Here is a 17,517-nt window from a genome sequence, read left to right on the forward strand (position 1 = left end):
CATAAATGCATAAACATCCATATTTAGATTGTAACAATCGGCAAAAACTGCTACGTTGGCTCTGATCATTACGTATTTACGTATGTTTTATTAAGATATTCCCTTGACAGTGTCGTAAAAAAGCGTGTGAAAAAGTTCCGATGTGAGAACTCTATTAACTGCTTCCACATCTACCGGGGAACGCGTTATACGGGTAAATGGACGTAGCGAGTATTTGCGAAACGAGCATAATAAAAGCAGACAGGTAACGCGCTTGTAAAAAGTTACGTAATGAAACGCGATTTAAAACAAAAATTTAGCGAACACAGCGCTCATTAATTAAAAAAGTTCGCCCCGATTCTCTCGTACCATATATCTTCCTCGAAGGTGATTAGTTGTTCCGTTGTTTGTTAAGATCCAATAAATTTCACTAAGATCCGAAGGAATAAAGTGTTAATTTTCTTAATAGGTCTGTTTCATTCGCCTAATTTTACCATTACGTAATAATGGAATATAATACCTTTTACAAGGTAGAATTCAAAAACAGGAGATTAACAAAATTAAATTTCAAATTACGAAGGATAGTCGCACGTAGCTGCGCGATTGTTAAATTTCATACGATTATAGAACATTTCAGGCTATTCTAAATACAATATTAAAGATAACGAGAAGAAAAATTAGATTCTCCAACGCTTAATAAAAGTATAAGCTTCGTATTACGAACAACATAATTGAATTCATAATTTCTTTATCGTTACACTTGAAATATTCGAGTTAGATCATCTGGAAAAAGTTGTTTTACGACAATCTTATCGTCCTTTTTCCCCTTCGTCCCTCGAATATTTGCCAAAAAGAGTAATTCTATTCCATATCCGTCGAGGAAAGTATCATCTCTGGTAAAAGAAAAGGACGGTGTTCTCGTTCGAAATTTATCGTGTCCGCAGTTTTCTGTCTAAAAGTTGTTGTTCTTGCGTCTAATATCAGGTCGGGAGGACGAAGACACGTACGTGGAACCGTACACGAGCAGCGAATGGATTTACATCGGCGATCTCGAGGAGAGTCACGTGTGGAAAAGGCCAGACAGCAGAGACGGCGACGACGAAGTTACAGAAAGTGTTGCTAAAGAGAGAAGGGGCTCTCAGGAATCGACGGAGAGCGAAAGAAACTTCAGGAAAAAGTACCAGGCGACGACGCAGAGGATAGTACACCGAAAGATAAGCGGGGAAATGTATAAAAGGATACAGACCAAGTGTTTCGGTGAGTCGTTGGACTGCGTTTTCTTATTATTTCGCCTTCAACGGAATAGCCAAACTTTTTTTATTAAGTGTTGGGAAGAAATTCCCTGCTTCTAGTTTCGTACTTTGCGGCACATAGTAGCAAATGCATGGGAATTATTGGCAAATGTTTACTCGGTCACAATGAAGTTAAGTTACATCATGTGGTGTCTTCGTGTCTATAAATTTCCTGTATTTATTAATATCGAGTAATCAATCTGCTGAATAGAATGTTCTCGATTTGCACGGAATCAGACTCCTCAGACTATGTGGATAAATTTCAACATAAAGGTTATTCTTCTAAATATACAGGAATATTTAAAATGAAGGTTTTAATCAAGGCTAAAATCGATCGATTTATAACGCAGCTTGCTCGTTGCTGCTTGTTTATAGAGATCTGCAGTGTAATTTCAACGATATATATACATATACATAGATTATAAAAGTAAATATCAAACTTTAGGTTCTGTTATTTTACCTGCGATCCAAATATTTTAACGGTAGAAATACAATACGGAGAGGAAATAAATTATCAGAAAGATAATAGTATGGAGATCAGTTTTGACAGCCGTTTATAACTACTTGTCGAAGCAACTTACGAACGACGAGCAACCTTTCTATAATCAATTTTAATCCTGACGAGCGTTAAAAGTGCTTAAGACTTGGCTTTTAAAATAAATCTGATGCCGGTTCAGCGATATGTCGATTACTCCAAAATAAGAATCATCGTTTTAAATAAATTCCACTTAGCGCACTATATTTAACGGTGACGTTCGCAATTGGTCTCGAGAGTAGTTTACACAAAACTGATTGCTCTTTACTCGGAATTGTGCTTGTTCCTCAACGACGGTTAAAACGATGGCTGTTACATTTTGATAGGAAAATATTTGCCACCGCTCGTCATTGATAATCTATGGTTTGTATGGAATATCGATAAAGAGACACTAAGTTTCTAATGAAACGAGCGAATAATTGTTGGTGAGTTCAAAATTCCCCGCGACACCTATGATAGATCTAACGTTATGTTTGCGTAAATATTTGCCAAATTCATCTTACAATGCACAACACCTTAACGCTGTCACTAAATTTATGCCCTCGGCCGTGGACATTCCGAGGATCATTTACCATCCTCCAAAGATGTTACATGTTATACATACGTTATATGCTGAGTGTAGACACGCTCCTCGAGATAGTTATGACAGAAAAGAGAAATTATACACGATACGTCACACGAATAAATCGAAATTTTTCACGTAATAGGAGACTGGAGACGATGCATGGGTACACGAATATACCGGAGGTAGATTTACGGTGAACTTTGTGCTCGTGTTTGCATTGTTCTATGACACAATGCATGTAATGTATATTTAAAGTGTTACAAGTAAATTATCTCTTTTATCCATAAAGAAACATTCTTTCGTACAGAAGAGTTTCCTTCAACTATTTTGGTATGATACAGAGAATTTAGACAATGTGACAGACCTATAAAGAATTAAGTATGTAACGCACGGCAAAAACAATTGCGGCATACTTTCGAAATTCATAAGGTAAACTATGTATAAGTATGCGAAATACGAAGAGAGACGAAGGTAAAGTGGGATGTTCGAAGGGGGAACTAATATAGAAGCGTCAGGTACGGATATAGGGTAATTTTTGCGATTGGAAGGAATGCAATTGAAATTTCAAGTATTTCTATTTTTCTAGTTTGAAACGAGTAACCGACACTGGCGTGGAAAGATTGATTTTGAGAAAAATGACCTTTAGATTTAGTATTTAACGAGCAGGCATCGATTTCACATACGCACGTTCGATGTCAATGATAATCTTCAGTTTCAATGCAGACACAGCCTTCTTACTTAGTATACCTATGGATAAACTATTTTCGTCTTACCTGGCAGCAATGTCTCGGTTTAAGCAAAAGTTGCAGATGCACCCTCTTGACATAACACGGCAAATTTGCATTCGAGTGTATTATTTCTGTTGCAAAGCAATTTAAATTACATCTTCGAACGTTATATTTAAACCTCGACACTCGACAGAGACCAAGCATGCAGGCAGTCGAAATTAAAATTTTTACGCAAGTTAATGGAAATGAGATCGAACGTCTGATGGGAAACAGATGGTGAAAATGGACACCGAAGCAAGCTTCGCGTAACATCGAAATAATTGAAATTTTAGCATTTTACAATTTCTAAAAAGATCGATACCGAAAATTTCATAAATAAAATGGTCCCATTAGAATAAAAATTAGATTAGCAGCAAACTCGTATGAAACTAGTAAGTACTCTTAAGTCAAAAGAGCGTATTCTCAAAATTTCGCTTAAAATCGAGTCATTGCAGCCGGATAGCACAAAAATAATTTATCTATTGAATAAGAAAGCCGTATTTCCATCGAGACTGGAGGATGTAACGGTGTATATTTCGGACGTATGCGAAGTCGATGCCTGGATGTTAAATACTAAGAGCCATTTTTCTCGGAAACACCTTCTGACGTAGAATCAAATAGGCCCATTTGAATTAACACGGCAAAGTAGACGTCGCTTAGATCTATCCAAAGCGTACAAAATGTATACGTCGAAATGTAGAAATTCCATTGACGACAGAGATAGAGTGCGAGCAAAAGAGGGAGAGGTTACTGTAACTAAAATTTACTTCGCTATGAGGCAACGCATCGCTGAAGAATGCCCTGGTACAGAAGGAGATCAGACAAAGAAATCGTTGCCATATCGAACGTCGGGACGTGGGTGGAAGAGAGAAAGTGAACGATAGCAGATGGCTTTCGTGGATGTGGAAGAGTGGAAAATGTGCTGAAAATGGAGGGCGGAAAAGAGACGACCGAGAGAGAGCGAGAGAGAAGAAAGAGGAGAAAAAAGAGGGAATCGTTCTTCCCGTTTCTTTAAATAAGCACCGCGTAATACTCTGGCTAAATATAATCGAAACGGCGTAGCTTGAGAGAAGGACGCCGAGCGTCGTCGGCTGCTACGACGCTTCCACGATGCTTGTGCGTCAGCTAGGCACATGTGACGAATAGGTCGTTACTTGATTAGAATAGGCGAATCCTCGAATACAACCGCTTCCCTGGTTCTAGCCATTGTCAGAATATTATAACGACCTGTATTACACTTAGCGGAAAATGAATTTCATTTGATAATTTACGATTATAGAGTTGCGGATAAATCGTATCAGGCTGTACTATATTTAGGCATTCGCAGTATTTCGAGAACGGATAAATATCGTTCGGTGTTACGATTGCCCAGTTAACTAGGATTTCAAGCTGTAAATTTCGATATACAGAGTGTCGATGCTTTATTTCTCGTCGTCCCTTTCTCTTCGCAAGTGGTTTCATAAGAAAAGTCGTATAGGCGTAAAGCGAACGTGTTAAACTGCGTCTTTGTCGCAATATTCTAAAGACAATTACGTGGAAATATAACTATACAGGATATATTAGTTGGCAAGAGTATGAATGAAAACAGCAGATTGTTGACAGTACGTATATCCATGTTTGAAGTTAGTAATGCGTTCTGAACGTTTATTCGTAGGTCAGCATCGTTGTTTACTCTGCAAATATTTGGAATAACTAACGACTTTCGGATAATTGCCGATTCGTTTCTTTGTCCGATTACACTATACAAGGTCGAAGAATTACGTTATTTAAGCATACCTTAGGCTTGTTTCGTTCTGAAGTTTTTAGAGTGCTGTTGTAAGCGATTTTCATGAGTAATTATGTATACACGCCGGTATGTACTACAAGTGCCAGTAATGGCAAATATTCCAGACGTTATACTCTCCGCTTCCATAATAGGACGTTGTTAAATATTCTCTTAGATGATTCTCGCGAAGGAAATACCAGTAAAGGAGTTCCACAGAAGAAACTCTGTCACATTACGTAGTAGGTTGTTATCAAAGACGATATCACAAATCGCTACGAAACGTATCCATCGAAGAAAATCGATATGAAAAAATACGCGAATGTCTCGTATATCTGAAAGCAAAATTAGTTCTCGAACAAACTTGAAAAATAATTTTATCCTAGTAAAGTAGCGTTATTCCAGATATTCCGAAAACATCCAAGTGCGGTTGCTGCACGCTTCCTCCAGTCGGTCGAAAGAACGACTCCCCTCGTCGATCTCACTCCTCCATTCTTCTATAGTTCCATTTCAAGACAACAATCGAAAACCGCATCGAGATCCCCTTCCCCGGTCCTCGTTTCGCTGGAACACACCGGAAGCATCGATCGGGTATCATCGAGATACAATTTCGAGCGCGCTGAGAGGAAGAGAAAGAAAGAGGGAGAGGGAGGAGTTGATTCTATACGTGGAAGCTTGATTCGCGGCCGTCTGAATATTCCCGCCGAAGTTAAACCGAAGTGGAGTGAGGCGTGAAGGAGAGAGGAAGAAAGAGAGAGAGAGGAAGGCAGGGAGGGTGGCGTGGAAGAAGCTTTTGGCTGGCAGTCAGTGGGTCAGGGCGGCGAGTCGCATTCCACGAGCTGGCCGAAGGCATCCTCTTCGGAAGAACAGAGCTTTCCTCTGCGTGTGACGCGTTCCGCGACGCGTGTGCATCCTGCTTTCGTATCTCGTTCGTGAACAAATCGAGGCGTGGACTTAACGCGACCTTTTACGGTGGAAAAAGAAAGGACGGCGAGCGCGTGGAAAAGACGGTGTACGGTGTACACCGGAAGTCCTCCGCTTCTTCGTCGTGTCACAATCCATGATCGAAACCGTATCGTTAAAGCATTCGAGAGTGATAGGGAACGAGGAGGCGAATAGACGATAGCGCGGTGATTTTTCGATCGCCGGGCAACCCGGTGGACACGTTGTTCACCGAAGAGTACGCCGGAAGTTCGAGTAGGCTACGAGAAAGTCGCGTAGCACTTGAAACGCGTCACGTGGCCGGACACGCATCAACACGCGAGATGGTGTGCGATTGCGCGGCCTCCGAATGTTCCACGGAGCTTGGAGAGGACGCGTCCTTGAAGAGGGCCTTGGAGGAGCTGCTGAAGTGCATGCTCAGAGTTTGGTGCACGGAGGGTCGAGCCCTTACAAGGCTCGGCGCGGACGTCCATGGTAAATTAATTATTCTATTGGACGCTTTTTAAGAGACAAAATCTCGCGCAAAGATCACGTTTCTTCCGATACAGAAGGTTATCGATTCTTCTGTGAATTATTTCGTCCCACTTGCCTGTATCTAGAGGAATTCGATTTCTGTTCGCCCTTTCCCCATTGTATTCCCAGTTACATGACATTTTCCAATATTTAATATTTATTCAGCGAAAAATTGAACCGGTTGAATGGAATAACAGATAACGTTGCCAGTGGTTTTAATTAAACGGGAAGAAACATTTACAGTTTAACAAGTTCCAAATAACGTGCAAATTTTTGTTCCTCTTCGTCCGTCCACTAAAAAAAAAAAAAAAAAAGAAATAAAGGTGAAAAAAGATACATTGGAAAAAGAGACATTACAAAAGGTAAATATTTTTCCATTTTACACGTAATAATTTACTCGTGTACAACATTTTTTCAAAAATCATATTCTATTCCATCGCAATCGAGAAATTCGAGATCGATGCTCGTAAGTATTGTAAACAAAGATTCGATCTCATACAAATAGAAAAATACAAAAAAAGCTTTTAACTCTGGAAAGAACGGCGAATTGGCTATCGTAGTTTGCAAAGTGAAATTTCATTAATTTCTTTATCGGCGATCGATTCTGCATTGTGCGTGATACGTGCTTGTAAATATTGAACGGCTCGCTTTCACGGACCGAGACACGGTGAATCAAAAACCGGAGAAGTTTCCTAAGTGAATAATTAAATTGGTACCCTCCCGAATGTTTGCCAGGTCAGAAGGAAATCCTCCGTGGCGTCAAAGTTTATGTTATGAAACGTATCCCAAAGCGGTTCACTTTTCTACTCTTTGGCTTCGAAACTTGTACGTATAACGCTACTGGTTCGGCTTCCAAATTCCCTGGTGAAGCTGTTTTTGCAAAGACTTTTACGGAGAACCATAAATTTTCTTTAAAACCGGGTTTCCTTCTTTCGAAATTGTTTTCCAAAGTTTTCTAATAAATTCTTTTACTGTAAGAAAAGAACTAAACTAATCGTATCCGAATTTAAATGTGGCGTCGTTCTTTATCGTGTAATCCGAGATTAGAAATGGAGATCATTTTTAATATTCTATCGAACGAGATTGATATCCAACTGAAATTATTTTTCGACGATCTTTCAACACAATTTTCTTCTTTGTTCGTTAGAGCTTTTTATTTTAATGTTATTTCAATACGCTAGTTAACATAGCTTAAGCGCGACTCACACAGCGGCACAGAGGTTTTCGATAACACGTGTAATGAAAACGTGAACAGCGATTATGCAACGACCATTAATCGCTGTTTTATCGAGTTGTTAATACGTAAATACGATTATTCCGTCTGATTAAAATGATCGAATGAACATTTTTCCATAGAACTCGTTTCACTACACTTCTTCTCTAGGAAATTTAAGTGATCATTTCGTACTCTTCCTCAATACTCCTTAGTCATTTGTTCGAACTTACGAAATAATTTGTTTTCATAACGATTGAATAATTCGATCAAATAATTGATCGAATACGATTCGTTTGTAAGGAGAATGTTAAAAGATATGAAAACCAATATTCTTTTCAGCCAATAAAAATTTCTATCCCTTTCGCCATCATTTTCGTAAAATTCGATCCTCGAATCTTTGGTCAAAAGAAGTCACGGTCACCACCGATAATTATTCTCTGCCTGACCCTGATGCAACGGGTCGAAAATATCCACATTGAAAATCAAGATACGATTTTCGTCTTGTAACCGATTTATCGAAGCCGCTACGACATCGAACAAGGTGGCCATTAGTCTGCTTGTTTCGTCCAAATTCGTCCATGGCGTGTACTAATCTAATGACAATAAAATTAAATTTCCACGTCAAAGGTGATTACGGCTTACCTGTAATTAGTTTACTGTGTACGATCTTATGAACACGACCCGCATAATTAACTATTGATAGTAGCAGCTAATTTCCTCAAGTGCATCGGAACGATGTGTTTTGAACGATGTGTGTTGTACAGAATCTTCACGTTCTTACTCTGAAAGGAGATTTACACCGATAACGGGTGTCTTTTAGTTTCACAAAATGACATTAGAAATGGCACTACGAAGAAAATTTTGAAGAATTCGGTATAACGCAAGAGCTGACGAAACATCGAAAATATAGTAACGCCATGCGGCGAATAGTGATAATTAGGAAACAAGATATCGTAAATTTTATTCAAAGGATTTTGTTTCCTTTGCACAAAGTAGCAACTACCAGGTACCGGAACAATGCCAATTCCGATATTCAGAAATTTATAGAGAAACGCGATTGTCGTCGGGACAATAAAATCGGAAGTGTGCCAAGTCGATGGCACGGCATGGTTTGGTTGTCATTAATCGAACAATACGTGCCACTGTCAATCGTGCCTTTATCGCGATCAGGGTCATGAAACTAAAGACGTGCTTGTAGAATGGCTTTATCTTTAAAAAAAACTCGATTTTTTGGATTCTTTACGCACGCATTTTCTACGCTAGAAATTTCCAAAGAAAATTGATACATTTTTACGTAGATGGATATTTCGATTAGTTTGTGTTCGTTCTCCCTAAATACGTTCGCTTCTGCTTAAAACAACATCGTTTGTACATCGTTTTCGCTAGCAGCGTCAGTTAACAAATTTGTCAATTATACATATAGATGTATATTTCTACAGAAGAAATTAATCAAAGTAGCTGTTATTTGAGGTTTTGAAAGGAAGCCTAAATCTTTTCACGCCACGTCATGTATAATACTTGGCGAATATCGTCTGCGACTGTAACTGTAATACGGTAATATTGCGTCTGCTGGCGACAACCTATCATAAAAGAAATGAATTTCGCGCTGCCTCGAAGCCATCGTGGTTCCATTGAATTGCTTCAGCAATCCACCAACAAACTCACCACCAATTTCCAATTCGTACCTCTTGAATACAATCATTTACTAAGCGCCCTTAGTAAATGGCATCCTACGAATTCGTATTTTCACTTTAGTCGAAGCGAGCGAAAACGAGACAAGCGAGATATTTACCTACCCCTGAGCGTGTCGTTCACGCTCCCTATTAAAATCCATAACAACGTCGGCTCTCCCCCCTGTGAGACGCAACAACCTTGGAATGCTTGTGCATGTCGCACGTGCGAGAATTTCCGCCATCAGGAAAAAGACGACAAAGCAATCTTCGCTATTTCTGACACACCAGCTGCGAAAGGGGTTGGGAGGGAGTTGCGTGTGCCATCTTTATCGCAGAAATAAAAGGAAGCCCTCCGTCTCACCGTCTCTCATCGACGGTGCAACGATGATGAGACAAAAAGGCTATAAGCTCGAGCACTATCGATTACGTTCGACGCCTGATGACGCAAGGACTTGATTATTTTTATGGCATGATGTGTTTCTTGATAATCTCGTCTCGACCTGTTTTCCTTCGACCTGGATTTCGACATTTTCGACCATGCTTCGACGCGTTTCGATCGTTTACCTGTTGTTGCGCTATCTTTCCCTCTCGCTTTCTCTTGATTTACACAGCTGTACGTATACACAGGTACCTTAATTCTTTCGAACGCGAATTTTTGTACCACTTCTATTCCGCCATTCCTATCCCAGGATATTTCATTTACGAGCATTATATCGCGACAACACGAATCGTCGTTTGAAATATGCAATTAGCGCTAAACGCAATCTCAACGTTAATTAATTGCACCAAAGTAAAAATAACAACGAAGCACCGCTGGTTGTTGTTTCGTCGTAACACAAAGGGGAGAATTTAGCAACTGCATTTAAGAATTAAGTAGAGCAAGAAATATTAATTTCCAAAGCTCACGATGGAATGTAACGCGTGCCGGAATTACCACATTACATTTCTGCCTACGAGGAAATTCGTGTCTGCGTGTATTGTGCATTTTAAAATTAAACCGCGACGAAAAATATGTGGAAATTATCGTGGAATTAAATCGTTTCGTTCGTAAAATTGCCTCTGTCGTTGTTAGAAGTAATATGAACATCGAAATGTGCAAACGTTAATGAACAACATGCTAATTAAAACGAATGCGTATCGAGTTCCCTTTGCTCTACTAATTTAATTGATTGCGTCTCTTCGTAAGTGTTTGTAAGCAATTACTTACATCCATGGAACATTTGATGAAGATATTGTCTGACGAAGCCGTGATGGGTACTCGATAATCGATTTCGCGTAAGACGAGCTCTTGCAGTTTAAGGGCAAGTTTAATTATTGGAGAATTCGAATGCGCTCTACGCGAAACTAATCCAACTAATACGAAAACTAATTGCGAAATAATATCAACAACGATTGCTACAACACGGAAAGATAAAGATTAGGAACCGTGAACATTTTTTGAAATATTACTCGACTTCCTTTTTAGTAAGATGACGGTTCAAACGTAGCGATTCCCAAGCGAAGATTCATATTTTTAAAATTAATACCTGAAGAGATTTCGTCTACAATTTATTTCGCACTCTATCTCAATTTCTCTGATTTAATTGTGCCGCGAACGAGCTTCTTTTAAAAGGGTTGATTCGCATTTCCAGTTAGAACGAAACAACGGTATAGCAACAGCGTGTAGCACGCGTCTCTGTTTACACGCACACTACTTGTTAAGCGTTCGCGTAATCGTGAACTGAATTGAGATCGAACGGTAGACGAAATTAAAATAAGACAGAATCGGTGCGTCGCCCACGAGTGCAACGTCCTACAAAAATAATTGCTTGCGTCATCGTATCCCCGACGTGGCGAACGTTCGAAGAGACTATAGCTTCTATCGTACTACGTATCACTAACAACTTTCATTTTCGTATTAACCAAGTCACGTGCACTTCCCTCTTGCTCCGTCACACGAACATCGAGAGACGTAAACTTCAGAAAACATTGACATTGTATCTTTACGAGAAAAGAGCATCGTACAGTGCATACAAGCGTTCTACTTCTTCAAAATTCCGAGCTTTACAAAGTAATTTAATTCTTGCATAATAAACTTATCAAGAAAAAGACGAAACTTTGCTTTTAGAACGTAACGTTCCACATTTGATACTATTAAACATTTTACGTCACGTGAATTAATTTTTATTTCGTCCCTTCAAGCAGAATATCTCGTATGGCTGCTTTCAATATTTGTAACCGAATATATATCGTTTCACGTAGAGATGAAAGAAATTTCTGTTGATTTAAATAGACATCTCCTACGTTCGGTACCATTTATCCAATTCGTATCTCTGAATGGAACGGTTCGCAAACTGAATTCTATCACGACTCTTTACGATGCTATGGCGTTCATGCGACTATTCGAACGAGGCATATTAAGCGTGTGTTTTCCGATATTTATAAGCGAATATCGTTTCATACGAAAGGAAAAGAAACGGAATTTTCTTTCAGAAATGTAATATATAATGTAAGAGTTTCAGTTACGTATTTTTAACTTCACTTCGCGTTACGTCATTTCTTGTTTTACAATTTTTAGATATAACTTTGCAAATATTAATGCCGAGAAAAAACGTGCAAAACAAATACTGAACTAAAAATGCATTTATTTATGTAGCTACGACGACGTAGACCGTCCCGCTTTCATTTTATTTTTACCCAGTATTCCTTTCTATTTATGCGCCTGCTTTGGGACGTGCATAGTACTCTCGTCCCTCTCTCTCTCTCTTCAAATCTGCAAGATAAACGTCGCGAGTTACGGAAATTTTTTATCTATGAGAACGAAAACGATTGAAACGTTTGCGATTCTATGTTCATTCGTTGCTTTTTCACAAAAGTATCCGTCGTGCTTTTGTTGGAAAAATTTTTTCAATATTCGCCGCACGCGTTCCTTTGCAAGAATACAAATCCTATAAAATATACTATTATAATTAATGTTAATGCGAAAAGTACCGTTGTGCTATTGAAAGATCGTTCATACAGAAAGCGAATCAGAATTTCTCGCAGATATAGGGAAAATGTAGCGATACGTGTTCACAGAACAGTCACATCAACATGTACATTCATGAACAAATGGAATCGTGTACGCGTGTAAATTCGAATTTCATGTCACTTTTTCGCAGGGAATTGGAAACAATTAATTGGGCAGCGAGACCGACATTAATTTAATACGACTAATTAGCAATTTCAAATATACCGATGAGATTTCTCAATTATATGAAATGCCTAGAAATGAGCCACGGGATCGGTTGAAATGGAAGAGCGATTGAATAAATGAATAATCCAACGCAAACGATAACCTAAATAGATATAAGATCCTGAAATATTCTTGGATAAATAATCGCGAAATGCAAATAATAAATGAGCATGGATATTTCGAGACTCCTGTTCGTTGGAACCATAAATTCGATTTTAAGAGAGGAATAACGTATAATCGCTGAATATTTTCATGAAATATATAATTAACAATGACGCTTTCAAATCTTAAAAATACCACGTTTATGTTCCATCAATTTTATAATTAAAGAAACGTTATTTCAGCTCTGGATATACGCGTTATCAATGTGTTTATAACGAAAAAGGTCCAGTTCGCGAAATAACCAATTGGCGAAGTAGCTATAAATAGAAATATATTTTTTCCGCTATCCGCACTAAAAATTAATATTATCCCTCGCGCCGTAACTTTTATTCCAAATTTTAAAGAATCGACCAACATCGGAATCAGCCGTGTGTAATTATCAGAGAATTCTTGGATACTTAATGAGGCTGCAGTGCCAGCAGAAAATTAAAATTCTTTTTCAAAAAGCACGATTCATATTCAGAATCTTGCTAAAATTATCTCTCTCTCTCTTTCTCTCTTTTTTCAACCATCTGAATATAATTACCGTCTTACTCATAATTTAAAGATTAAAGGACCCGCAGAAAGACACGCTAAGCTAAAAATAAGCAAATGTGCGGATACGTTTACATCTTTAATGTACGCGTACGTTTAGAATTTTATTCGTAGAGACATTTTATATTCGCCTAATACAAGAAGTATCGTATAGTAGAATTCTCGGGTTTCCAGGGTTAATGCGTATCGCACGATTCGAGATAATGTACAAAAGCTATCCCGTTTGATGAATACGTAACAGTACGGAATAGGAAACGATACTCGCATAGCTATGGAAACAAGGTTGAGGAATTGGAGCAACCCTTAATCCTCACTGAAATCTCCTCGTATAAATTTCCACCGCGGGGGATGATTTATTGCGTGACTGCGCGTTCCCAAAGTATCCATGAAATTGTAGTTGAAAGTTCGAACGAAGTAAATCGTTGGTTATCTCGCGCGAAGCGTAATCGCAAATAAAAATATCCGGCTAAGAAAGCATCGAAAACGAGGCAGTGAGAAGAGAAGCTTGTCGACGATGACAATGCTCTTTCTTCCTACGGGCCGATTCCCGGTTTCTTCGTCGCGTGCTTCCTAATTCACGACGATGTTTAAGAGGAACAAAAACGGTTCTGTAATTCTTTCTGATGCGTTTAGGATCATCGGCGATTTTTCGGTTAATAAAAACTGCAACTAGAAAAAACGGCGCAATTGGAAAGAGGAGTTTCCTCGTCTCCTCGATATTTATTATCGTTGCGAATTCTCGACTAAAGAGCAACCGGTCAGGTCAAACCGATCGGTCGATATCGCGTACCTCGAATGAATTAACGTTCAAGGTGGAGGAGGTTTAATAGATCGAGTGTTAGAGTAATCCAGCACTGTATTTGCGCTTGTTGTATAAACGTAAAGTGCGATGTTACGAACACGGCGGTGGTAAGATCTTGTTGGCAGTGAAGTATTTCATCCGCACGGTACGATGTCCGTCGATGAACTATCCTCCTACGTTGCTGATTCTTCCTACCAGCCGTTGGGTTTTGTGTGTCCATCGTGCCCTTCCGGCTGAACCTTTCCCGGGGGTTTTTACCTGACCTCGGAATCATTAGGTTTACAACTCGGGGAGGACATGTAATTCGGAGTTTCTCAAAGAAGGGAATGGGCCTGTCCGTGCCATAAACGGACGGCCACTAAAAATTCCGAACAGTTATTATTTATTATAAAACAGCCTAATATTACCCAAGTAAATATTTCCTTCTCGTAACCCGAGTCGCAATAAATTCTAGAGATTGCACGATTTATCATTAACAACGACGTTATATTTTCCGTTATTGCGAAAGACGAACAGCTTCGTCATTTTGGCAGTAGCAACACTTGCAGGATAATTTATTCGGAACCGTCTGTTGTACTCTCGGATTTCCGCCCATAATCGATCACGCGCAATCGATATTGCGTGCTTCGATGCTTGATAAATAAGATGGATGATACCAAACTAGAAACGTATCGTGTATCGCGTGGTGCAAGTTCCTGATAAATACGGAACTAATCATTCCACCGAACCGTATCGTCGATTTAAGCTACAAATAAAATACTATGTAATCTATGCAGCCGGAATATGAAACGACAATTTGTGTACAATTCTATGACTTTCTCTGTATTCGCATGTGCTGTTTGTTCGCGGTTTCGAAGCGTGAAAGAGTAAACGGCAACTGAACTTCGAGTATCATTACTATTCGTCAGTTTTGCTGTTTGCTAAACCTGTTTACATAGGAAAACGGCGGTAGATCGATAGTATTTGAACCGATGATAGCTTCTTTCAACGGTGTAATAACGTTAACGTCGATCAATGAGAAAAATATTTGCCTCCGAAACACATTAATCACTTAAATTAATAGCCATGCGAGACTTATACCGGCTGCCGTTCGACTTATGCCGTTTTACCGTCGGTAAAAGCCGAAAGGAGGTGAATCTGCGCGGAAAAATAGGTCGAAAACGTAGACTGACGTTTTTTTTTTCGTGCGGAGCTTCATTTTCCAGGGTTGTAAAGTTTCGAATCACATTTCCCTCGCAGCAGTGATTAACGTAATCTCCGTAGGATTTATCCGCTCGCAATTTCTACCACGCATTCCTTTCAGCCATTCCCCTGACAGGATACAAACTATCCAAAAACGTTCGAATCTGCTCAACGCCTCTATCGAATCCTTTCTCGCTAAAATAGATCCGAATCGACTGTAATACCCGGAATTCTATCCTCCTAATACGCCCAATTCCGCTCCTACCGATATTCGCTATCCATCATCCGCAGGATCCATATCAATTCCTGCTCGTACTGCATTATCACGCGGCAAATCCGCTGTGATCGCGGCTGCTGAAATCTCGGATTTCGGATCTTGGGATTTCGCGCGAACGACTTCGCGTTTGCCGCTCGATGAGGCTGGAATAAGAGGAAAGACACTGCTGCAGACGCCAAATAACGAAGGTGGTTGTGATGGTTACAGAAAGCGACAAAAGGGTGGTGGTGAAACGAGAAGCCGGAGGTGAGTTCGGTTTCCGTATTCACGGCTCGAAACCCGTGGTCGTCTCAGCTATCGAGCCCGACACGCCCGCGGAGAGCTCTGGTCTGGAAGTTGGCGACATTATAATGGCGGTGAACGGGAAGAACGTGATGGACGCGACGCATTCGGAAGTCGTGAGGCTCGCGCATTCTGGCACCGACGTCCTTGAACTCGAAGTGGCGAGAACGTGCAACGTACTGGCACCGCGGGTGGCCAGACCTGGTACCAAGGAAGGAAGCGACGAGGCGCCGCTCTGCACCGGATACCTATGGAGGAAATCCGCGACCTCGACCAACACGGACAAGTGGGTGCGAAGATGGTTCGCCCTGCGCCGCGACAACTGCCTCTATTATTACAAGACTGACGCGGTTAGTACGAATATCCCCTCTTCTCTTTCCCTTCTCAATGTCCATTCTTCGTAGAATGGAAAACTGTGTCGATTAGCGCGCGCAAATCTATGAGATGTAGTTTCGAAAAAAAAAAAAAAAAACACGAAATTGTATTTTCAAATACTTAGACGCGATAAGATACGATTAATACGCAAAGATGAAATTAATATCAGCGTATTCTCTATTCTCAAATGTCGAAGCTTATTTTACAGCGTCGGTCCTAATCGTTTGGTGTACGAAGTTAGTTTTACTCGCCTAATACAACTTGTGTAATTTGACGCAAAATATAGAGAATATCTAACACGATCGGGTACTTTGTATTCGGAGAAAACTGGCAGAGCAAGTAACGCTGCTCTAAAACAAACAAAGTTAGAAAGTTCAGCCATCCAAGCTATGCACAAAGGTTCCGAACTTTGCATGCTCGTCGTTAGTTTAAAGAGATGTCATCCAGTCACGCCTGGCGTCCCCTCGAAACCTATTTAACCGGCATTCCTTTCGGTTAATCGAGGCCATCGACGCGACGAGTGTTTGCACGGGATCGTTTTGTCGGAAAAATGGCACACCAATGGACCATTTCGTTTCCCGTAGGATTCACAGCCAGTGGGGGCGGTGATGCTGATAAAGTACGACGTGGAGCAAACGCCCGAGCTGAGGTTACACAGCTTCGCGATCAAAAAACAGGGCGCACCGACGCTTCGGCTCGCGGCGGACACCGAGGAAGCTGCCGCTCGATGGACGACGGTCATCAAGGAAGCGATCGAAAGAAACGACCAGGTAAATGTTACGAGTCGCTTGCCAAGTTACTCTCGACGTCTATTTCCGGGTCATGCTCGAAGAGTAAACGAAGTTTACATTGCGTACGAATACCTCACGCGAACATCCGGATCTTCTTGATCAGAATGCGATTTAATGTTTAATTGGTGCGGTAACCGACGCGCGCATATAATGTATTTCCTTCTACGCGGTCTTTCACTTGCCACGGTATATTCGGAAATAAAAGAAAATTAAATCAAAAATTTCTAATATTGGCAATCGCCGCTGAAAAGAATATTTTCGTTACATTCGTCCAACAGAAAGAAAGACGGATGGTACAAGTTGAACAATTAACAGCATATGCTGTATGTATGTATCTTTGGAGATAGTCTTGCATCGTTATCTAGATAAAAGAAGCTTCAAAAACTTTGCGAAACGATGGAAGTCCGCGTTCTTGTAAGTTTAAGAAAATGAGATTCGCTTTAAATTCCGCAAGTTCGGCTATCCGCCTGCTGGAGTTTCTTGAATAGTTGGATTAGACGCTGCAAGTGTCTGGCAGCGCTCTGGAGAATCGTACAGTTCTACTAATATGCCTTATTGCGCATCTACCTTAATAGTCTTTGCACTTGTACGAGATTTATCGTGAAACGCGAATGTACGAAGTAATTAGTTCGACTTGGAAAACGCGTTACAAAA

The 17,517-nt window shown here is 40.1% G+C and overlaps 2 protein-coding genes across 5 annotated transcripts in view; one reads left to right on the forward strand and one right to left on the reverse strand.

Annotated features, from left to right (window-relative positions):
* LOC138185637 (potassium voltage-gated channel protein Shaw) overlaps positions 1-17,517 on the reverse strand; it is a 134,855-nt gene that overhangs the window by 50,714 nt on the left and 66,624 nt on the right. The window lies entirely within an intron of this gene.
* The window catches only part of LOC138185626 (uncharacterized), a 58,101-nt gene that overhangs the window by 35,211 nt on the left and 5,373 nt on the right, over positions 1-17,517 (forward strand). For all 4 annotated transcript variants that reach the window (XM_069124712.1, XM_069124710.1, XM_069124713.1 and 1 more), the window contains 3 exons: positions 964-1,236; positions 15,623-16,047; positions 16,657-16,842. In XM_069124712.1, coding sequence (XP_068980813.1) covers positions 964-1,236; positions 15,623-16,047; positions 16,657-16,842 — 884 coding nt within the window. The remainder of the gene's footprint in view (positions 1-963; positions 1,237-15,622; positions 16,048-16,656; positions 16,843-17,517) is intronic.

This window comes from Bombus flavifrons, chromosome 12 (genome assembly GCF_040668555.2).
Source record: "Bombus flavifrons isolate JBK064 chromosome 12, iyBomFlav1_principal, whole genome shotgun sequence".
Classification (NCBI taxonomy): Eukaryota; Metazoa; Arthropoda; class Insecta; order Hymenoptera; family Apidae; genus Bombus; species Bombus flavifrons.